Below are 24,278 nucleotides of genomic sequence, written 5' to 3'. Positions count from 1 at the left end.
GCTCTTCTTTGAGGGATGACTCCAGGCGATGTTGCCTATCCACCTTCTGCCTCTACTCCTCCCCATGGGGTTAACCCACCTAGTGCGATGAAAAGGCACCGAAGCCCAGCCATCACTGGTGCATCGAGCTCATCGATCCTGAACGTTGCCAAACAAAATAAGCGATTGAAAACTATTCATGGCTGAAAAAAGCGCGAACTAGAAACGAGGACAGAGAAAGAACGACAAGGACAGGTGAACGACAAGGACAGGCGCTGTCCTTGTCGTTCTTTCTCCGTCCTTGTTTCCAGTTCGAGCTTTTTTCAGTCACGAATGTCAACCAACTTGCCCAACTTTCTGCTCTTTAAAGTTCGAAGACTATTCTCGTCTCTAAGCTCAGTCCCGAAACAACATCGGTTCACCTGACTGACCATCTAAAGTCAATAATGTTGTCCCTATTCCTACCGGCAGCTGAAGACAAGGTATGGTTCCTACTCGTCTTTCCATCTTTCAGTTGAAGAATCGTACAGTAAGCTTGTCGAGCCTTCGATGCGGCTGATGGGCTGCATTTTCAAGGATTTTCGTGGAAAGTTCCATGATGATATGTTGCATCCTTCCGAACTTACGCTAAAGTGCAGTGACTCCTAATTTGGGCATCTTTTATCAAAGCGCCCGAGGTCTTCAGACTAAGGGAACTGAATTATTTGTCTACCGTTCTGGCTTGTTGTTACACTGATGTTGTAGTTACCGAAACCTTGTTGTCAAGCGATATCCCTTCCAGTGATTTCTTCCCTAATAATTACTCTGTTTTTCGAAGCGACCGCCCTGAAACAGGACCCAAACAAAAAGTAGGGGGATTGCTCATTGCTACTGACAGTTCTCTGCAGTGTGTTCGACGTTTCGATCTGGAAAGCGTTGAAGAATGTATGTGGCTTGAGTTTAATTTAAACTCACATGAAAAACATTTACTAGAAGCTTTTTATATTCATTCGAATCTCCCTCCTCCTGTCTACGATGATGTTTTGCTGTCAATCGAACATGTTATAATTTCTCATAGCAAACACAAGCTACTCATTTTATTGGATTTTAATACCCCAGGTATCAACTGGAACTCATTTACTTCCTCTCACAACAATTATTATATAGTAAGTGTATATATGCAACTTGATTTTATAACTTTTAACTCTTTGCAGCAACACAATTTGATTTATATGATAATATTCTTGAAATTTGTCTATCGAATTTTGAAAGTATTCCAGTCTCGTGCTCTAATATACCACTGACTCGCTGTGACAAATTTCACCCTCCACTTCTACTTACTGCTTCTGTCTCTGAGACTAATTCAGATCGGGCGGGGAATTCGCCCGGTTGTCTGGAGCGGCACCGCGGTTGATTTGTTTTTATGCGTGCACCTCGAATGTTGTTCATATGAGGCACGAATTGCTGCAGGAGCTCACCATTCTAACTTCACGTGTTTACTCTGCAGGTAGGCCTTCTAAACTTTTCGATGACTGCAGTCCCGATTGGGCCCCATCGTTACACCTCGGGTATCATGCACAAAAACAAAGCAACCGCGCAGCCGCTCCCGACTTCAGCCGCGAGACGCGCAGCTGCGAAAAAGTAAGCAAATTTATCAGTGCAACGTACGGGCTGCTGTACATAGAAAGCACAAAATGACCTGCAGACACTTGGTATTTGTCCGGAGTGTTGTGATGCCACGTCTGTTGATGTGTGCAAGCCAAACACGTCTGCGACGTTCCAATATCGCTCCTGGTCTTGTCGCATTTGTGCAAGCGCATTTTCGGTACTTAAAAAAAAAAAAAAAAAAAAAAAGAAAACCCGCAGTCGTCTTGTCTGGACTTACCTTTTCTGCTTTAGTCTCCGTTCGGCTGTTACAGCCCACGACCGTACAGCAAACCATCGCTTTGGCACTCTTTGCGTGGCCCGCTTTGCGGTCGACTGCTGCACTGCACAGGAAAATGGCGGATTACCCCAGGTTACCCAGAATGCATAGCGCTCTCAGCGTTCGTGTAACCTCCCTATTTTGAAAAAATATTGTATCACATATAACGACCAATGTATAGGCTAAACGTTGTATTTAATTCACTTTTGTTTTTTCTCCCGTTCTATTCTGTCTGCATCTTTACCTTTAAAACTTTATATTTCAATCTGACTGTCCCACGTTCAGTAGTATTTTTTATTGTATTTATCTGTACCTCTAGCTTGTGTTTTAGGCACCACACATTTGTTGCGCCTGGTATTATAGCCTATTTTCTGTATATTTCAATATTATTATAGTCAACGACTGTTTTTTGTTCTTTTTCACTATTTATCGTTTTATTTTGTGATGTGCTCTACAAGGCATGCTACTCACTGATTTCATTCTCTCCGTGACTCATTTTGTCTAAACTTCATTTCATGTGTTATTTGTGTCTTCTTTTGTGTTCTATCTGTGTGTGTAAAACTTGCGTCCGCATTTTTTTTTTTCGTTCTTACTTGTGCTGCAGCTCAAAGAACATATGACTATTCCTGCGCACATTAAATAAAGATTGAATGAATGATTGATTATTATGGCTACTGTGTCAATTTCCTCCAGTCATAACCTTTTTCTGCTCCCAGTACTCACAGCCCTAAGCGCCGCAGAGGCAATCGCGTTTAAATAAATAAATTTGTTTACAGGAAAAAACACAGTATATTTCCTGTTTTCACCTTGGACATATTAATAAATAATTAACGATAGTAATAAATAAATTGCAAGGGAGGGAAGGAAGGTGGGAGTGAAAGTGGAGAAAGAGAGAGAGGACCCGTTGTGGAGGACTACGAGTTAATTTCGACCACCTGGGAATTTTTACATCGCACAGCACAAGGCCGCATCTCTGTTTCGCCTCCATCGAAATGCAGCCACCGGTAGTCTAGATTGAACCCGGGTACTCCTGAATGATAGTCTGGTATCTGAGCCATCGCGACGGGGCAACAGTGCTCCGATAAACGCGAAATTCGTAGCACACAAGCTGTGACTGAATGGTACCACGCGATAGCGTTAGTGGGTCTCTGGTCAGGAGGCCCAACAATCGTATTAGAGTACGACACCGGCTTCGAACCCGACTGCCGGTGGCTGCATTTCGATGTAGGCCTAACGGAGAGGCGTCCGTGTGCTGTGCGATGTCAGTGCGCGTTAAAGATCCCCAGGTGATCGAAATTTTCAGAGACCTCCACTACGGTGTCTATCATAAACTGAATCGCTTTGGGCCGTAATAGTCGTATAGTATTTGTAGTTGTAGGCGGCACCACAAGTCGGAAATAATCGGAAGCGGCGTAAAAATAATCGTATCTTGGTGATTTTTGGCTCAGTGATGATGGATTGGTGTGTGAAAGCCGATTACGAGTTAATGAGATAATTGTAATTAAGTGATGAATTAAAAATGAAAACAAACTGTGAAAAATTGGGAAAAGGGGGTTCAAAGGTATCAAAATGCTCTTAATGAAAAGCCAGTCCTTGATGATACCAATTAAATGTTTATTGTGTAGCTGATGAATTATTTATTGTAATTAATGAAAACAATGAAGCGGTGTTAACTTGCTAGGCATGGAAATCTTGTGTAGTAAATCCTCTGTTAGACATGATCACTTATGTCCTCCAGTAGGTATGCAACCCCATTGTAGAGATCTGTGGACAGGGCTAACCGCTGTCGCCTTTGATATTCGATTTATATCTCGAGTCCCTATATCCGAGTATAATTAAGAACACAGCAATCCATAGCGTTTCGCTAATGCAGCGGAAATGGTGCTATTTTCTGTTTTTATAAAAAAGAGGAAACGAGGTTTTTTACTGCCGCGAACCATTCAGATGTTTATTTATCTTTCGACAGCCGCAGGCATGCGGCCTTATCATTGTGAATCTAGCAAGCAAATCACTTTTGTATTCATTGTTTGTTCATGATCGTTGTCGCGATACGCGGATTTATCATTTCCTTTGTTTCGGCAGATGATTCGAGATGTATCGCTAATTCTAGCCACGCACTTGTATTTCTACAATGTTTCCGGTTATGCTTGTCACTGTCCGAGGTTTTATCTATACGTTTCTACGCCGCTTTTAAATTGAGCGCTGACGAGCAAACCGGACATTCTTTGTTCGACGACCAGCGAGCACGTTTGCTGTTATCGCCGCCGCCTAATGGCTTAATTCTTTTGCCGATGCAAGTCAGCCCAATAAAGAGTTTATTCCAGTGAATTTCAAGCCTCTACATTTGTTGTCAACGGCCTTGTCACTACTACTAGACAAGTATGTAACTGTGTAGTTTTGAGAGTTTGGATGTAGCTTTTAACTGTGCGTGATCAAATGAGTTTGGGCTAGGATACTGACGTGCACAGCTATGTGCTATTGAAGACATAAGGTTGGTCTCCGATATATTATGCTATTTGCATGTTTCCTTGCAATAGCAACGAAGCGAAGGACCTCACCTGGATTCTCAAATCTCATATGCTAGCCTAGGTGACAAAGCTAGGCTCGGATGGGTAATAAGCGCATGTTTGCAACATCTTGGTTGCGAAGTTCATCTATGTCTACGTATTTGAAGTGTTGTATTTTATGTAAGAAAAAAAAAAGTACAAGCGATGCAAAAAATTTCTGCGACCTTTGCGTGGAGCTCTCAGTTGGAGCCTGCATGGCGAAATAGTTTATTTCTCCAAGTTCTTTTTCTTTTTATTTTTTTTTTGACGACAAACAACTACTTAGTAGCTGTGTTCAACAGATAGCTAGGTGCTGATTTGCCTGCTGTGCTTGCGCCCACTGGTCATAGACGTGAGAGACCATTGGAGGGTTGCTGACACTTTTTATTATTGGTTTTTCTTGGAGTATCAATATTGTCACATACAAGGTGATTGAGGATATCAAGAATAGCAAAGGGTTAGCTCCGATACAACAGCGGTGAGCAGCACAGACGCAAAACCCGCAAGCGACACTTCGTCGTCCTTCACTCAGTCATGCGCCACCTGGCAACGCTAGGTGGCATTATATTCTCCCTGAAAGAGCAATTACAAGAGTTCTAGTGGATATCTTATTTCTAATGCATTAGCAGTCTTGCCTAGCAGCCTAGCATTTCTATGGAATATTCTATTAAAGCAAGCACCACAGATGTGTGTACAGCCAGTCGCATAAAAGTTCTTTTTCAAACTTCACACATCAACCTTACCTCTCAAAACATGGCTGCACGATAAGGTTTGTACCTTGACCTATGAATAGCTACCTGTGCGAGTACTAAGATACCATTAACCATTACTTGGTGTCTTATAATGATGTCATGTATTTAGGTACGCACTCTCTGAAAAAAGTACTATTTGATTGCGCCTCACACACCAAAAACGAATTGCGCACAGTGGAATGTTCTATGTCTCCACGTGTTCTTTCTGTCACCACGATATAATTCAGGCTGTCAAAAGCCACATAACCATTGTGTTCAATAACGCCCCTATTCACAAAGTGGAGTGTTTCGGTGTTGTGGGTATATGCTCCACATAGTCATCAATCAGTCTGCCTTCCTTTACCTAATGCGGGGGTAATGCCTAACAGAATTGTAATGTGCGGGCCGAGTGATAGCGTGAGTCTGGTGTGAATATATCTGGCGAGTTAGCAAGATTCGGCCTGGTTAAGTACAGTTAAACGCCTGTCAGGGCTCTTCTACTTACAGCTAGAATAAATATGAAAGAGAACACGGGAGCGCGTGGCTTCCGCGCTTTGCAAAGCGCTGCCGCCAACGCAAGACGAGAATGGGTGGCACCAAGGGTATGCTCGGAAAGAGCAGCCGACCAAGCGTACTTTGGATGCGTCTTTACCACAAATTCTTATCACCTGTCGGTGACAGCGTATGAGAAAGCGTGGAGGCCACGCGCTCCCGTGTTCCCTTTCATATTGCTTCTGGCTGTACATGCAATCGAGGAAAATCGAGTGTGTCCAGGAACTAGAGGTAGCGTATTTTGAAATTGGGAAGATGCTTTCAGGAGTGGTTATTCAGGATGAAACCCGTGATGGAGCTTAAAGAATTTTAATTTCGCACCGGCTGCTCTCACCGAATCTCCTATGATAGAGTTAGGAAGCAAAGGCACACCGCAGGGAGTCAGTGCTATCGCCTTTCCTATTCAACGTGGCAATGAGAGGCCTCCCGGGTAAACTTAACCAAATCAAGGGGCTAAATTTTAGCATGTATGCGGACGATATTAACCTCTGGATTAACCATGAGAGCGATGCGAGTACGGAGGAACGCCTGCAGGCAGTGACCGACACCATTGTAGATTACGCGGCTAAAAGGGGACTTTCGTGCTCCCCGCATAAATCTGAGTTGCTCGTATATAACCTAAAGTACCTCCGCTGCAAGAATAGCGGGGAGTTTCATATTCAGGTGGAAGGCCAACCGGTGCCAAAAGTAGATCAGATCAGGATTTTGGGGATGGTCATTCAATCCCACGGCCATAACGGAGAGGTCCTGAAAAAATTAGAAAGTTACGCGATGCAAACCCTCGGACTCTTGAGGAGGGCCGCCACTAAAGAAAGAGGCCTCAAGGAGAAAAATTTACTAAAACTAATCCAGGCATACGTAATAAGCAGAATCAGTTACGCCACGCCCTACCTGGATATCAAGGCCGGCGAAAAAGAGAAGTTAGACTGCCTGATTCGAAGATGCGTTAAGAAGGCGCTAGGACTGCCCATGGGTACCTCGAGCGAACGACTGCTCGAACTCAGGGTGCATAACACGTGGGCAGAATTGGCGGAGGCAGTGCGAGTCTCCCAGTTAGAGAGACTAAGCACGACCTAGACGGGCAGGGTAATCCTTGCAAAAGTAGGCCTCAACCCAGACAGAGGAGTTCCAAAAAAAGTCACAATTAATAGTGAAATCAGGAATGCCTTGGTAGTCCGCCCCTTCCCTAGGAATATGCATCCAGAATTTAATGTCGAAAGAAGGACCAAACCAGTCGAAGCTCTAGAGCGACGGTTCAAGAACATGGGAACAAAGGAAGTAGTCTATGTTGATGCGGCAAGTGGCAGAACAGGTGCGGCGGTAGCTTCGGTAGTCGATGGCCGAGGGGCACTGGTATCCGCGGCAGCCATCAGAGGCCGCAACAGAGAGACTGCGGAGGAAGTTGCGATAGCGCTAGCTTGCGTAGGAACAGAAGCCAAGTTCATAATTAGCGACAGCAAAACTGCCATTCAAAATTTTGGGAAGGGGAGGATATCGCCGGAGGTGGCCAAAATCCTCACCCAAAGAACGATAAATAGGAAAATTCAGTTAATTTGGACACCCGCTCACGCTGCCGTCCCTGGTAACGAGGCGGCTCACGAACTATCCCGAGCTCTCTACTTCCGGGTAGCCGTCGAGCCCCCCGAACACTGTGCATACGTCAAGCGTCTGCAAAATTACGGGGAAATCATCGACCATTATAAATTGGGACGTAGACTGGTACCCCCGCCAGATGTTAGACTAAATAATAGAGAAGCTGTCGCGTGGAGGCGGCTGCAAACTAATGCGTTCATGAACCCGGTCTTGGCGTTTCACGCGCTACTAGACCTTAGGGACAATGATCTCGGCAAACACTGGGGCAAGAGGGACCCTCGACCACATAATTTGGGAGTGCCCACAATCTCCAGGGATAGGACAAAATATTACAAGTAGAGAAGCCTGGGATACCCTGCTGCGAAGCGCGGACCCTGCGATCCAGCACCGCACCGTCCATCTGACGGAAGAGGCTGCAGCAAGCCAAGGGCTACCTGCTAGCCTCTAATCCGCGGGCGCACGACTCCCCGTTTCCAATGGAATTAAAAGTTGTACGACCAACCAACCACCGAATTGTCTGCTATTTGTGGGGAGGCAACTGTACAGCTCCTTGCATATTTTTGCCCTGTGTTTGTCAAAAGCCAGGAAATAAAGGGGAAAAAAAAAGAATAGGGGAGCGTGTCTGACTCACGACCCAAAGATCATTGATTTTATTTGCTTGTTATTTTCGCATCTGATAACGACGTTATCAGATGCATAGTATAGCATCAGTTCTGCGTTCATTTCTTTCAGCATCTGTGAGCAAATCATTCACGTCAAAATCTCCTCCATTCAAGCATATGTTATCTAGAACACAGCATGATCTAACAAACTTCGTTATTTTATCCACAGTAGTGAATTCTACATAACGGAGCTGTCGAAACCTTTGCTTTAGCATGCCAAAGGCATTTTCAATAATGACCCTTGTTGCTGCATGGCGTTCGTTATAGGTAACTTGGGCTGCTGTCATTGGCCGATAGTTTTTGTAAGGAGTTAACAAGTGCTCCCTAATGGGATAGACAGCGTCACCTAAAATGTGAAATTTGTTCACTTCACACACTGTTGGCAAGTCTTCGTGCACTGGAGACAACCGCAGAACTCGAGCGTCATGCACTTTGCTTGGTGGCCCGGTGAATACATCCAGAAATCTCCCTCTTGCATCACATACGCCTTGCATAGTGGTAGAGACTTGATCATGTCTATTGATGTACGTTGATCTGATCTTGTTGCTTGGGCAGCGTAGGGGTGTATGTTCGGTCAATCCACCCAATGACATTGGAAAAGCCTGCAAGCTGGAAAAGACAAGGCAGCTACAGTTACTAGAGCAAAGGTAGGACTTCTGCAGAGTTGATCAATGTAAAATCTCAAGCATGGTGGTATAACCTTATGGCAATGGGAGAATACAGCCTACATAGAAGCAGTATGTGGCACCTTTCATTTTACTCTGATGCCTCCATTTTAAAGCAGTGTGCAAATGTAAGCAAAGCCCGTGCTTCTGAGCATTTTCTATTGGCCACAGTTTCACAGTTAAAGAAGTGTTTTCTTCAAAGCTTGAGAAAAAAAGCAAGAAAATGCAATGCATAAATGATTGTAGCATTTAATTTGATGTGTTATGATTAAAAAAGCTTAAACGTATGGACACGGCATTAGTCAATCAGTTAATCTAGGCTTAACAGGAGCCTGAGAGGCATTTAAACACTCACATTCAGGAAATCTTTGGCCAGTGCGTGCTTGTCGGATTAAAAGTGAATTACATTCGGGGCTATCTGGCACAGGAAATCCAGGACCTGTTGATGACCACTAGCTGGGTCGACTCTGCCATGTTGAACAGTGCAGAGCACTCATGCATCGATGCCTTGTTGGCTGCATACCTGTTAAATAAATTGCAACGCGAATGATTATAATTTATCAAACCAGCTTAGATCAAACATTATTGCAGTGCAGTTATCAGATGAACACACTAGAGAATAGAAAACACGACACTTTAACAAAGCTGTTGGAGTAAGCCGTGCTATTGGTATTCAGCCTTACAAAAGTTCTTTTTAGCGTGTCCTTGCATGCCAAATACCCGCCACGGTGGCTCAGTGGTTAGGGCGCTTGTCTCTGAGTCGGAATACCCGGGTTCGAACCCGGCCGCGGAGGCCGCATTTCGGTGGAGGCGAAACGCAATTCGTCCGTGTACTGTGCGATGTCAGTGCACGTTGAAGAACCCAAGGTGGTTGTAATTCCGGAGCCCTCTACTACGGCGTCTCTCATAGCCTGAGTTGTTTTCGACGTTAAATCCCATGAACCAAACCTTGCATGCAAAATAAAAACATACTGGGATCTAATAACAGTTCCAGCATTTTTTTTCCTCGGTACTCTTTTCAACTGCATCAGTAAAATAAATTTACACAAGTTACAAAAGATTAATGTTCAAACGCAAACGTACCGTATAAATAAATTGGAAACATGTCTAAATACAGATGTAACTGGAATAAACGATATAAATCATAAGTATGAAATGAAAGCAATACTGAGGTTTGCACATTTTCTTGTTTTCTATTCATGAACCGTCTGCAATAAACGTACACGCAGTTCAGGGAAGTGCTACATACAATCACGTGCATCATGCGTATATCCGCCAAACGTTTCGCTTTCTTGGTGTTTAAAACTAAGCTCACCAGAGAAAGGAAAGAATGTGCTCCTCTGGCGTCTTTGCTGGAGAACCGCCATGGTGTCTATCGGATGGAAAGAAGTCAGATTTCTCGAACCTGCCAATGAGGTCATTGCAGGCCTGGCGTCTCAGTCGGAAGTTCCTGCGGAACTGTAAAACATCAATGCATATAACTGATCGATCGGGTAAGCCGGATTGCAGCTGCTAATGGGGCCCTGAACTAAGGGCTCCATTCACTGAGGGCTATATAACGCAAGCTGAAATAAAGTTTGCCATTCATTCATCATTGCATATATCGGCACATACACGAACGCAAACTCTTACCTCTTCTCTGGAGTAATCTTGCACCACTGTGCAGTTGTAATCATGGACCTTTGGTACACACGGAGGAACGCTGAAGAGTTCTTGAAACAGTGCTCTGTAAACAGCGCCGTCGTCCTCGTCCGAGCTGCTGCTGCTGTAGTCGCTGTTGTGATGCCCTAGATGTGACAGCAATACAGACGGCGTACCCAGCGTAATGATTCATCTTCTTTTCGACATTTCGCCTCACAGAGCAACTCAGCAGGGACGTTTTAACTGCGTCTAATACCTAAAGCGCCTAAGCTTGCTTCTACGGATGCGTAGGAACCTCGCCAGATCGGTCGTAGTGTGCCCTGGCTTCGCATCGGTCTCTGCGAAACGGCGCAAGTGGCTCTGTTACGTGAACACATCTCGGGGCCGCTCCGACTTTTTTCTCGGAGCGCCTCAGAGCGCTCTGAGCTGGAGGCGCGCGCTTTGAAAGAACCAGTCGAATGTAGTCAGAGCGCTTGATTTCGACCAGCCGAACGTGCTGCTGCATCACAGAGCGCTCTAGAGTGATCTGAAACGGCCATTCGAATACACCATTATTATGTAGTCTCAGCTACACAGCAAAGGCATGATTTGTCATTTTGTTCTGCACATGTTGTCGATGGTTGGCCATCGGCAACATTGGGAACACCGCAAACTAGAATTTCAGCCACAAGCACTATGGCCATGTCGCGATCAATTGTGGCACTGCAGTGGCTTAGTGTGTAGGGGATCCATGCGAAAGATCAAAAATCATGTTTTTATTTCTGACGACTATGAATTTCCCGCAAAAGTGCCAATTAGCGATTACACTAGCACCCGCGCATTGTTTTTCTCTCGTCAGCAGCGCTATACCGCTACAACACTTGCCGCAGAAAGAAGAGGGTCTCAGCTGGAGTAGAATCGGTGAAATGTTTCGCCTGTGCTTAAATATTAACCACCACTTATTTTTCTGGTAAAGAATATGTCACATTAGTACAAAAGCTGCCCGCAGTTGTTGACCATCCGTGGCAAGAAATAAGATGACGTCACTATAATAGTGTACGATGTTATAGCGCATATAAGATGATATGTATACACCTGAATGATGAAAGACAACGTGAGGCAATACTCACAGTCATATCATTACTCGTTGTCAGATGCAACTGGTCAGCACTTTATAAAGCAACATACTGTAAGGCATGGAACATGTACAAACATTACGTATAGCCGTCGTTCAGTCATAATTATTACTCGTGACTCGTAGTCATAATCCTACGTGACATGACTCAACATTTTACAGAATAACATACTGTGAGGTGACCAGTCTGTGAACAATATATATATATATATATATATATATATATATATATATATATATATATATATATATATATATATATATATATATATATATATATATATATTAATGATTTATGGTCATAATCATGACTTGCGATTCATAGTTATATGCAACATGACGCACCATTTTACAAATTAGGATTCTGTAAAGTGTAAAGTCTGCACAAATTCTCCCAGTAGTCATGAAGTAAAGTTATTGAAAACTCATAATGAATTAATAATTTACAAGGTAACATATTGTAAGGTGTAATCTACAAACACTATACATCGTCATGACAGCCATGATCTCGACTAGTATTCATACTGCAACATAGCATGACTCAGCACTTTACAATGCAGTGTAATGTAAATGTGAGGTCTGTGCACACAATATATAGTCATGACTTACAGTCATAATCATGAGTCGTAGTCATAATGCAACGCAGTTGTGCTCAGCACTTTCTCAGGCAGCAGGCTTCAAGGTTTGGTGCCTGTACGAGCCCTTAGCAAAAAAAAAAAAGGCTGTGCTAAAAATGTATTTCAAGAATATCGTTTGAATTAATCATTAACTTTGTATCATTTTGTCTGTATAAATAAAAACCAGACGGAATGCATTCGAAATGAACTAAAATACAAGTTTATTTATTTATTTATTTATTTATTTATTTATTTATTTATTTATTTATTTATTTATTTATTTATTTATTTATTTATTTATTTATTTATTTATTATACACCTCGAACGCCTCTATATAGGGGTATAATATGACGGAAAACACAATACACAAAACTAAATTGAAATTAAAGACATTGGTTTGACAGCATAATATTTTCGATGGAGCTTTTAAAATGGACGGTGCTGGAGTGGAGTGCGGCGTCGGCAAACAGGCGATTCCAGTTGACTGCAGTCTGGGCAAAGAAAGAGAGCAGATGCACAGTGGTACGTGCGCGAGGGGGGTAAACTGCTTTGGGGTGGCTAGTGCGAACGGAGACATGGGGAGCTGGTTTTAAATCTGCGAGAGATAAGTGGTAAGAATTGCGGATGAGGGTGAGTCTGAAGATTCTGCGTCGCAGCTCGACGTCAGGAACTTAAGCTCTTGATTTCGCGGTAGTCACACTAGAAAGATATATGTAATCTGACTGGGTGAATCTAACAGCGCGGTTTTGGACAGATTGAAGTGCTCCAGTCAGAGAAGAAATGTGAGGGTCCCAAAATGCGCATGCATATTCCAGCTTAGGATGAACCAAAGTTATGCGGTTAAATATCTTTTGTTAAAGAAATATGTTAAAGATAGAATTTTTACCCGCTTACCACAGTTCATATGCATTAAACACGCAAGCCACAACCCAAATATGCCACCAATACAGCAAAATTTATCTTCAAAGACTACTCTGATGGTGACAGAAAGTTATATACGAATATTATGTAAAACTATGAATTTTTAGAATCAATCAATGTCCTCAAAATGCACCTGAAATAGGATAACTTTCAGGAAACCGGAAAACAATTATACGACAAAATGCATGAGAAATATATTTATTAAAGCTGTAAAAATAATAATGAACCAAATATTCTTATAACTGGCTAGCACGAAACAAAAAAGCTAGCATTACTCGGTTTTGTGCTCCTTGGTGTTAAGTTTTCTGAAGTTGTTGCACGAGCAGACATCAAATTTTTTTTAGGCGGAAGCCTTACTAGCCCCATCATGCGATAACTTTTCTGTCCGTGTGCGTGTGCATTAAAACCCGAAGGCAGAAAACTACACTTCAACGCACGTCATGTAGCAATAGACGTCATGCATGGTGGACGCCAACGTGACGCCAGTTATGAGAATTTTCGTATCGAACTTGTGACTGATGCAGAGTTCAGGGTGGCGCCATTAACATACAATACATCTGATAGTATTGTTAGGCGCTAGGCTTCGACAGGGAGTAGAACTTACGACAAAAGTAGCTCAAGTTATGAATTCTTTGAACATTTTCCGAGATGCGTATCAAACTTGCGACAGAACAATTTCTCATACAGCTTTTGTGAAATGACATATGGTTCCTCTTTGCTCATAGCATGCGTCTCTTAGTCAAGTTGCCGCCAACGTCAACATCATCTCGCTGAAGAAATTTAAAGACAAACTTGGCAGCACAAAGAAGCAATACTTTTGCATTCTCACATCCAAGCAGTATTACGTGTGTAACCATTTATTTATCATTTTTATTCCTGTGTTTTACCCAGTTATACTGAACATGCGACAGACTTTGTGAGCAAAACACTACTGAATATCCCCCGACTCTGAGACACTAGTGAATATTTTTAGCGTGGTAAAGATAAAACTCTCCACAAGAGGTTCCTGGTTGGTCAGACGCATCCAAACTTGTTATTAGGACCGGTGGCCTCCTATTCAAAGAATTTACTAGACACTCATGAGTGGAACCTAGTCACAGAGTGGCGGCTGTCTTTCTGTCGTGCGTTATGATACACGAAAGGAAAAGCAACAAAAGGAGCATTTTCCCCCCACAAATACAGGATTGCACTAGGCTTCTACGACAGATTGACGTGCGCAGAAAATATCCCTTTGAGAACTATACCGTTTTGTTCGATTTGAAGTATACTTCAGACAAAATAATTCTATATTCACAAAAGTACATTCTTAATTGATTGCCCGCAGGACAATACCGCACACATATTTTCTCATGCATTAGAAGCATGCTCGAAGCGTACTTCCAAGTATAATATTTTCCACAAATTAAAAAAAAAAGCCAGTTCGAATATCGACCAAGACTTGAAGCTACTACAGGCGTATTAATTACACATAAAATAAACTACATTTTCAAATAATTACCAACAGGCTATTCAAACAATATATAGGCTATTCAACAATATATTCAAAAAAGGGTAACTGACTTCAGATCAATTTTATCCCTAGGGTTATATAAACGGCTACGTCCGACAACAGGTAAGATGAAGAATGTCTAAATTCCTTCGCTAATTAACTAAACTCGTTAATTTACATTTCTATTTTTTTCTTTTAGTGGGTATGTTGTATTCTTAGAATTGGAGCTAGCGCTCCAAGCAGCCATAAAAAAAGATTTCCTTAAGAAAACGTGTGGTTACAAGGCCCACAAATGTGATCCTGATAGGTGATTTCACTCATTAATGGTGCGCCTAAGTGCGGTGCATCCGGCGCAGATCGCCCACTGAGCACGCTATCAGCGAGGCCGCGGTCGAAACGGAATTGACAACGAATCGCCGTGCGCCCATCTCGTTCTCAGGTGATGCCAGCGATGTGACGAAATCTCTGAGTGGAACCACCTATGTCACAGACGTTGTGCTTGGGTGTGAAACTACTGATTAGGGTGACATTTGTGGCCCTTCAAGCGCACGCTGCAATTAATAAAAATATATTTTCGCGGTTATACTATTGGAGGACGAGCTACAATTCTGCAGGTACAACAAGCCCCTAAAATGGAAATGAGAAAATTCGATTAGCATAACTAGTTGATTAGCGAACTAATTAAAGTCGTTTGCCCGTTAACTTGTGTCCGTTGTAGCCTCCACTATAGCCTCAGGCTAAAATAGCGTGGCAAAAAGGACAGTGCACCTGGCCTTTCTTTTAAACCTGTCAAGATAGTATCAAATTTGTAAATAATGTATGACTCATAGGTTTCTCTATCATGATACGTCCTAAAACTCGGCTGTAAAACGATAATTCCTATTTTGTCGAATGAATGGCCGGGAATGCTGACGTATTTGGGAAACGGCAGGGTGGTGAAAGATGTGCAGCGAGCCTTAACGTTGTTAAAGCGTAAACGGAAGGAAGTTTCGGTTTGCCCTATGTATTGATTATTGCAGACTGAGCACTCCAACAGATAGTTTAAGTTATTGTCGCTGCCACTCGTGCCCGTCCAGTTCCCGTGCCTCACCCGTGCGCAAGGCCTGCTGAGTTGTCCAAGTTGCATACACAGAACTGACCTAGCCTTAAGCGTCCTTGCGGTATGACCATTTCTGTTGGCTTTAAATGTAATTTCTTTCGAGCTCGTAAAATAGTTGAGAAAAGAATCCACTGTAATCTGCATGTGTCTACTTTGGAGACGTACCTAGCTGCATCCATGGCTCTTAAAGGTATCTCCATTTTTAAGAAGCCTGCCGTAGATCCGTCCTTACCAAAACCAGAGGATGATGTCATCCGCATAAATACTGAAATTTAGCCCCTTTATGCTCCTCAGAGCTTCTGGAAGGCCCCTCATCGCCACGTTGAAAAGGAACGTGGAGAGAACCGAGCCCTGCGGCGTCCCCCTGCTCCCTAACTTCGCTGTGGGGCACTGAATGTCTTGAAACTTCTGGGAATGTGCTAGCTCCCCAGAGGCTAAAGCAAATATAAATTGTAGAGAAGCCTGGGAAGCCCTGCAGCGGAGCGAGGTCCCTGCTCCACAGCAACAAGCCATCTGCCTAGCGGAAGAAGCCGCGAAGAACTAAGACCTCTTTGCCTGCTTCTGATCGCGGAGGTCCCAGCTCCCGTCCCTTTGGACTGCGAGCCGGGGGCGGGGACTGGGAGCCTCCTTATCTGGTGGAAGAATAAAGTTGTTATCACATCACATCATTTTATTTACCCATTCAATTCTTCGGTACTTTCAAATTGCGCGCCAATCCCTTCCTATGTCCTTTTTTGGCTCTACTTCCGGTTGCGTGACGTCAAATCCTTGACGTCACCTTCACTGACTGCCTTAATTAACTACTTTAGCCTTTGGTACTTTCAAATTGCGCGCCAATCCCTTCATATGCCCTTTTTTTGGCTCGACTTCAGGTTGCTGGACATCATCTTAATTGACTGATTTAATTACCTATTTTAGTATTTGATACATTCAAATGTGGCACCGAGCCATTGGCTAATGAGACCATTTTCGCCTTTACTTTTACATTTTTTGCCTCTAATTATTTACCCAATCAACATAATGGCCTAATTATCCCTTGGACACAACATTACGCCACCCTCTATTGATTGACACCACTCATTAACCTCTACCACTTCTCAATTACAACTGCTGCGGACACGTTTTTGCTGACGCGGTAGCCGACGCGGCCTGCGAACCGGGTCTGCGGACAGAAATCTGTGAACATAGAGAAGTAATGTTTTCGCTTTAAGAATTGACACACATAATTGACAAAACCGCTTCTTGCCAACCAGCGAATTTTCTCCACTTTGAAAATCGTTTCAGCTTCCCTTTAATGCGCGGTTAAGGCGTCCACAGAAAGTGTGACAGATACAGCGCCTTTCCTTTCCTGTAATATAATTTATTATTACATACTATGAGGATTTGCGCAGTGAAGGGCTGAAAAAGTTTCAATATCGGATTTTTAACTGCAATTAAATAGTAGTTGTAAAGAATGCTACGAGCGAGGAGCGCTAAAATTATTTACTAAATCTTTAGCGTGGAAATTAATGCAATAAAGGTGCCATAAATAACTGTGCGGTGATACATTTGGGTGGGTTTCAATAACTTGTACTATATAGGTTGAAAAAAATGTGGGCTGGCGATTTTGTCGCGTCGCGCGCTACGAGCTCTGGCCGCTCGGACTACGTGCACCCTTTCGAAAACGGCGCTTCCACTGGCCTCACCGATTGCCTCTTCGAAAGCTCTGTCGGGCGCCATCAGTGCTGTTGACCAACTGCGTGGACTGAGAACTGCCTCTTTTCACGGTAAGCGCCTCCAACACGCCGTGAGAGAAGGTATTAAGGTGGTAGTGAAATAAGAAAAGCAAGAGGTGTGGTAGTGAAGAAAGAGGAGAATGTCATTTATAAAATGAAAATAGGTGGGTGGTCTTCAGTTTAGACCTCACTCGTCTTCGGCCTTCTTTCTCTATTCGTTTCCCTCTAATTTCTGAAGAAAAGACTGCAAGCCTATAGCCACCTCGGCCGCCTTCTGTGTTCAATGGCTGATCTTGTTCGAATCTTTGTATTTTCTGCCAAATTGTTACCGCATTCAAACAGGCAAGTTTAGAGACACTTACACGAAGTGCACTTACATAGGAATAATAGTACTTTCGGTGCTCATTGTCGCACGGCAAAATTGTCATTTTGAAATTACAGCAGTGCCGATACGGGTGCTGCAGCCCTATGTGGAAACTAATATGTTTTCATGAAAATACCTTAAAATTCCATTTTATTGCAAGCACAAATAACCCAAGCTAATATGCAGAGTTTATTTTAGCATCTGAGTACATGTTTTAACTAAAAAAATTAGCTGGGGTTTAGCTTTATTTAAACCCGGTAGGTTGCGTAAGCAAAGCCGACGTAGCTTCTCTTTCTGTTCTGTCTTTTTCTTCTTCCTCTTATTCTTCTGCTTCTGCGGCGCGGCGTGGCTACCTACCGTGTTTACCCGATGGCTTGAAGAATGGCACCATCTGCGGTCGCTTTAAAAGTCAAACATGGCTACCGGTCAGGTCTACGCGACGCGCTAAAACATGTCGTAGTATTGCTTACGCAATAAAAGCATCCTGATGTCATACGGGCATGCTAGCTTGACCGCGCTTTTCGCTAACGTGCATGGTTACTGCTGTTTACATGCAAAACCGGACTCGTTTCTGTTATATAATTACGCTGCCAACCGCGGTTATCGCGAACCTAGCTTTGTGACTTTGGTTTGCATCGTTAACTGCGAAAATGCCGGTAGCGCCTACGTATGGAGCAGGGTCACCGGTGTTCGAAGGCTAAAAGTGCACGAGCTGTCTAATTCGGAGCAGCGTGAATTTTTCATACGAAATCATGTCAGACGGCGCTTCTACGCAGCGTAACTGTCCAGCGGCGCAGCACCACGTATGTACGGCAGCATCGTCACGTCTTCACAACGTTGTTTGGCGCGTCACTGTACACAACGTCGATAAAGGTTCGGTCCCTGCCGCATCAAGAAAGTAGGCGAAAGATTCGCAGCGTTCATAGCACCGGATGCTACTAGCTTTCCGCTGTATTGCAGCCCGTGAGCGCCCGTGGCCCGCAGAGCGCGCAGTGCAAGTACTGCTTGGTCGTGAGCTCCTCCATGGTCGTCGCTAGGCCTATGGTTTGTTTCGCATCGAAGTATCAGCGGTCGGCGCTTTCGAATTTGCCAGCCTAAAGGATATATGGCTCACTCGTAGCACTGCCATATTGTCAACCTTACTCTCTGTTGATAATAAGAGAAAAGTGCGGCTCAATTCGAGGGCGACTTAGGAGCGGAGCTAACGTATACGTAGCTGACTGGGAGAGCTGCGCCGCGCCGACTGCGATGGCTATGAAGTTGTGAGCAGAGATTTGCTTGCATCATAGTTATTAATCCTGCTAGCGACTCGGTACGGGTAAACGATCCGCAAGAAGGATTCATTTTTGACACTGCTCTACTACAGGGCTTATTATTTAGAGAAAAAACATTCACACTTTTTTGAAGCCGGTGACAGCAAGGCAGGATGCGCTGTAAAGGTGCTGGCTTGACGATGGCGGCTTGCGGGAGGAAAAGCGGTGCTGCCTCTGGCCGGCGCTTGAGCGGAATGCTGCCCTGTCAGGTGACGACTTTCTAGAGATTGCGTTACAAAAAACTCCAACTTCACTGATGCAGCTTGAGATACCGCATACCGTCGAAGTGCAGCAGCAGACGAACGCATCCGCCTTAGCGCAAGCGCTGAGAGCGACGCTAGCTATTAAACTGTACGCCTTGTTTTTAGTTGGCGATAGCTAAAATCTCGTGCCTATTAAAAGAAACGCTCATGGAATTACTATAAAAATTTCAAAACATTTTAATTCTAAAAAAAAAAATATCAATACTATGCGGTTGTCCTGCTGTCGAGGCAACACACTCGTCTGCCGGACAAAGTGTAGTAAACTCACCACACTCAACAGGATAGTTCTTCCAAAAAAACAGCGCGAACAAACGAGGATGAAAGGAAGAAACCACAGGAACAAGCGCCGGGTGTGTTCAGCAGCTAGTACCATTAAAGTTTTAACACGATGCGAATGACACTAAAAGTGAGTGTCACTCGTTGAGAGTGACACTAAGCTTGCCCGTCTGACAGGGGCTTTAGTCGCAATTTGTGTCAGCCATGAATTGTGAGGCAGTGCTTGTGGTCCGCGCCAAACGAAAACGCGCAGATTGTGCCTTCGGCGTTCCTCGAAAAGATGAAAACTGGTGCCAGGGCAGTTTACAAATCACCGGGTGGTGAAAATTATTCCGGAGCCCTCGACAACGGCAGTTTCTTTTTCTCCTTTCAATCCAACGCAGCCTCGATACAGTATAGGTGACGTTGTTCATCCCCACGTTGTTCAATTCAATTCCCCGGGAAGACAGGAATGTCTTCCCTTACAGCGGGATTCAACAACACCCCTGAAGCTTTCCTTTCCTATAAAACAAGTTACATTTTTATATTTAAAAGATAATGACAAGAAGTTTGCAACACATTCTCGGCGAGAACAACGAATGCGGTAGAGGACGGCGTAACAGGCAGTGCAAGCGAAAGAACGCCCTTTGGCGGGTATCTTCGCATTCCTCCTTCGAAGTACATATAGTTCTAATGCTGCGTAGGTTAGCATACACAGGATCCTGGCGTATATAGGGGGCCTGCGTGCCGTTTACTGAGCATTGCTGATACGCAGCTCTCTAGAACGTTTTTATGGGCAAGGATTCTTCCTCCTCTCAGTGGCTGGTGCTGTACACGAGCGGCGATATGGCACCACCCACATGAAAACTATCTTCTCGTACATATGCAGAAATGACTGCCTTTAAATGTATACGTTAAACAGTCTGGGTGTCGCTTTTGTTGGGAGCGAGAAAGCACGATACACGTTTAGGCTGGCCATATGCAGAGCTGAAAACGCACGGCGCAGTTATTATTATTATTATTATTATTATTATTATTATTATTATTATTATTATTATTATTATTATTATTATTATTATTATTATTATTATTATTATTATTATTATTATTATTATTATTATTTTTTTTTTTTATTGCAGGTGATCTGCCGGCACTGTAAGATTACACGCATGCAGCGCATTTGATACTCCGTCGCAACAGACGCGAATCGCAAAACATGTACAGAATGCGACGGATAAGCTCTTTTCCACCCGTTGGATTGCGCGAACGTTGCTACCTGCAGTTGCTGGCGTACTTCTTCGCCCAGGATCGCGCAAACCCGAGGAAGCACCGCATTTTTTCATATATTTTTAAGCTATATTTAATTTGAATAGGTTCATCGAGCGCAATGGGCACAGTTATGCGTGTAAATTACATGCTAGTGGTTACTACCGCGTACTGGCCAATTATACGCATCTCGTGAAACGTTTCTCCCAGCTAAACCGTGGAATCTTTGTAGCTTAGATTTCGCACTGAAGCGGAATTTAGACGGCAGTATGATATTTGGGTCGTTCTCCTCATCCGACGACAAGTATTCGAATGCTCGTATTGTCTGCGGCGGCGGGGAAACAAAACAACACTGTTCTGACGATACGCTGGTGGCGCTATCGCTTTTTGCTTGTATAAATACTGCCATGGGGAATCAGCGAAGGAAGGTTGGAAAGTGGATTTGTTTTGCGGAAGATTTTTCGAGCTTTATAAACTTCTTATCCATAGTAGCCACAAAAAAGATGTTTGACAAAAACTGCGCTAAATTTGAAGTTATTTTTTGCGTATTGTAATTAATCTTTTTGAGCTCAGAATGCAACGCGATATCGCAACCGATGTCATCGCTGGGACAGCGGCCTGTTTTAAGGTAACCCAAGTCGGTCACATTGGTGTCTGGAGTGGCGGTACCTAAAGTGGTCCTGGGTCGACACTGGGCATGAGGAGATGGAGGCAGAGACTAGGGAGGTACTTTGTGTTATATACGAACAACTCGCTGCAAGAATAGTGGGGAGTTTTATATTCAGGTAGAGGGCAAACCGGTCCCAAAAGTAGATCAGATCAGGATTCTAAGGATGGTCATCCAATCTCACGGCCATAACGGAGAGGTCCTGAAAAAATTAGAAAGTTACGCGATGCAAACCCTCGGGCACTTGAGGAGGGTCGCCACTAAAGGAAGAGGCCGCAAGGAGAGAAATTTACTAAAACTAATCCAGGCGTACGTAATAAGCAGGATCAGTTACACCACGCGCTACCTGGACATCAAGGCCAGAGAAAAAGAGAAATTAGACTGCCTGATCCGAAGATGTAGTGCGAAGGACATGTAGTGCGAAGAGAGGATAGCCGATGGTCGCTTAGGGTAACAAACTGGATTCCAAGAGAAGGAAAGCGTAGCAGAGGGCGGCAGAAAGTAGGTGGGCGGATGAGGTAAAGAAGTTCGCGGGGGTCAAGTGGATGCAGCTAGCACAAAACCGGGTTAAGTGGAGAAATATGGGAGAGGCCTTCGCCCTGCAGTGGGTATAGTCATGCTGATGATGATGATGATGATCCGAAGATGCGTTAAGAAGGCGCTAGGACTGCCCATGGGTACCTCAATCGAACGACTGCTCGAACTCGGAGTGCATAACACGTGGGCAGAATTGGCGGAGGCAGTGCGAGTCTCCCAATTAGAGAGACTAAGCACGACCGAGACGGGCAGGGTAATCCTTGCAAAAGTCGGCCTTAACCGTCGAGCCCCCCGGACACTAGGCATACGACGAGCGTCTGCAAAATTACGGGGAAATCATTGACCATTATAAATTGGGACGTAGAGTGGTACCCCCGCCAAATGTTAGCCTAAATAATAGAGAAGATGTCGCGTGGAGGCGGCTACAAACTAATACGTTCATGAACCCGGTCTGGGCGTTTCACGCGCTACCAGACCTTAGGGACAATGATCTATGCAAACACTGTGGGGCGAGAGGGACCCTCGATCACAATTTGGGAGTTCCCACAATCTCCAGGGATAGGACAAAATATTACAAGTAGAGAAGCCTGGGATACCTTGCTGCGAAGCGCGGACCCTGCGATCCAGCACCGCACCGTCCATCTGGCGGAAGAGGCCGCAACAAGCCAAGGGCTACCTGTCAGCCTCAAGTCCGCGGGCGCACGACTCCTTGTCTTCCCCGGCACGCGTGCCGGGGGAGGGGAAAAGGACGCCCATTTCCGATTGAAATAAAAGTTGTGCAACCAACCAACCACAGACTAGGGACGTAGTTTGAAACATATTTAATTAAAGCAGCTGGCTCGACTTCACTTACGGCTCGCCGTCACTGGGCTGCGTCGCTGCGTCGGTGTGGTGCGGCACGGGCTCCGAAAAAGGGCTGGGCTTTTGTCACAGCCAGGTGATGGAATGCCGAATGCTGCCGCGGCGGCCTTCGTTCAGCTGGCGGCGGAATGAGCTGCCAGGCGTGCAGGCGAGATGAGAGGGACCGAACTTGAACTGCGGCTAGACACCGGGCTCCCAGGTCGTGGCTCAGCCCCATTCTTCGGCCCTGCTTCGTCTTCCGTTCGCCCGTCTCGTCCGCTGCCTGCGATTGCACCTCCGCTCTCCCGTTCGCCTTCTCCTTTAAGCCCTCTGCTCCTTTGTTGCGCCTACTTTTCCCCGCCGCACAGGTTGACGTGACTCTAGGGTTAACCGGTTTCCGCGGCCGCCGGCTGCCTTTGTTAGCCCCCCCCCCCCCCCCCCCCCCCCTCCCGCCGCTTTTTCCCTTTCGCAGGTCCCGTCCCAAGGTAGCAGTCGATGGCTGTCCATATATGGCCAGGTTTCCGTGCCACGATACCAAATTTGGGCATGCGTAGAGTTTGGCCACTCGACGACGGCATGGCGCGGTAGTGTCCAAGAAATGTCACTGACTGGCGTCCGCAGCCTCGTGCACGCGCACAAGCAGTCACAGAACCTGCACTGTAGAAATGAGTAAGCCTGAGTGTTGTCTGCGAGATGTGTCAGAGGGATTCCGCGAGTGGTAGATACTGGGCATTTCCTTTCTCTAAACCACTCAATTGTCCCTAATTCCATTTCTGTAATGCCTTTCACCTCATCGCACTCTAATGGTTCAAAGTGCCCTCTGAATTTTTTTCGCTGTCATCACAGATGATGTGATTATTTGAATTATTCTGATTGAAACAGTCAAATTACCCTGCGCAGATTCGAAGTAAAACATTACCAATGACCAAATTCCATTTTTGTGCTAAACGTGAGCTCTAAAGATTCAACTGTTTAGCTGGGAGAAACGTTCTACGGAATGCACATAATTGCGCAACACATCCTACAACAGTATTTGCATTATTTGCTACTGACTCTTGCGTCGAGCAGGGAATTAAATTATGTGGGCCTTATTATGTCGGTTAGCAAATGCTCCGCCCGATGTTGCGGTGGTGGCGCGCTCATTCGTCTGATGGACGCGAGATGACGCAGCTAATATCTTTGGACCCACTGCTCTCGTAGCTTCGTCCTTCGATGATTAACCAGAAAGCGCTAAAGGTTCCGTTCACAAGGAAGTCCGGCGTCAGCGTTGTGAGCGAAATATTACAGGCATGACTTTGACACGTCGTATAGGCAGGTTACATGGCCGTCCACCGACTTGTCGCCGGGTTTCCTGTTATCCCAACACCACGTGACATGGCCGAGTTGGCATGTCGCCACCAGCTCGAGTTTCTTCATTGAGACGGTGGATGAGATCGGAATCCATCTTTCCAGTTTCCTTGGATGCCGAGTCGAACAAGCTTCTCTTAGCTACGCAGGCACGTTCGTGCGGCTTGGTTGTAGCGGGAATTTATATCTACTTAGGGA

At 44.7% G+C, this 24,278-nt stretch overlaps 1 protein-coding gene across 1 annotated transcript; it reads right to left on the bottom strand.

Annotated features, from left to right (window-relative positions):
- Positions 1-7,992: 7,992 nt before the first annotated feature.
- Positions 7,993-22,971, bottom strand: LOC146185068 (uncharacterized). Its single transcript, XM_084605870.1, has 5 exons — positions 22,794-22,971; positions 10,264-10,418; positions 9,947-10,089; positions 9,071-9,154; positions 7,993-8,575 (listed from the first exon to the last, which is right to left on the bottom strand). Exons 1-5 carry the CDS (start codon positions 22,969-22,971, stop codon positions 7,993-7,995), a joined length of 1,143 nt encoding a protein of 380 aa, XP_084461996.1.
- Between the last annotated feature and the right edge of the window lie 1,307 nt (positions 22,972-24,278).

Source organism: Amblyomma maculatum, chromosome 6, assembly GCF_055883805.1.
Source record: "Amblyomma maculatum isolate TAMU_Amacu chromosome 6, ASM5588380v1, whole genome shotgun sequence".
In the NCBI taxonomy this organism is placed as follows: domain Eukaryota; kingdom Metazoa; phylum Arthropoda; class Arachnida; order Ixodida; family Ixodidae; genus Amblyomma; species Amblyomma maculatum.
Note: the sequence above shows the minus strand (reverse complement) of the source record. Positions and strands in the feature narration are given on the sequence as shown.

Excerpts from the sequence above, each read along its gene's own strand:
- LOC146185068 (XM_084605870.1), bottom strand. The coding sequence starts at position 22,971 with ATGGGGCTGAGCCACGACCTGGGAGCCCGGTGTCTAGCCGCAGTTCAA. Across the intron at positions 10,419-22,793 it reads CCAGCCCTTTTTCGGAGCCC|GGCATCACAACAGCGACTAC; the intron begins GTGCCGCACCAC and ends TGTCACATCTAG. Across the intron at positions 10,090-10,263 it reads AAGATTACTCCAGAGAAGAG|TTCCGCAGGAACTTCCGACT; the intron begins GTAAGAGTTTGC and ends GATGTTTTACAG.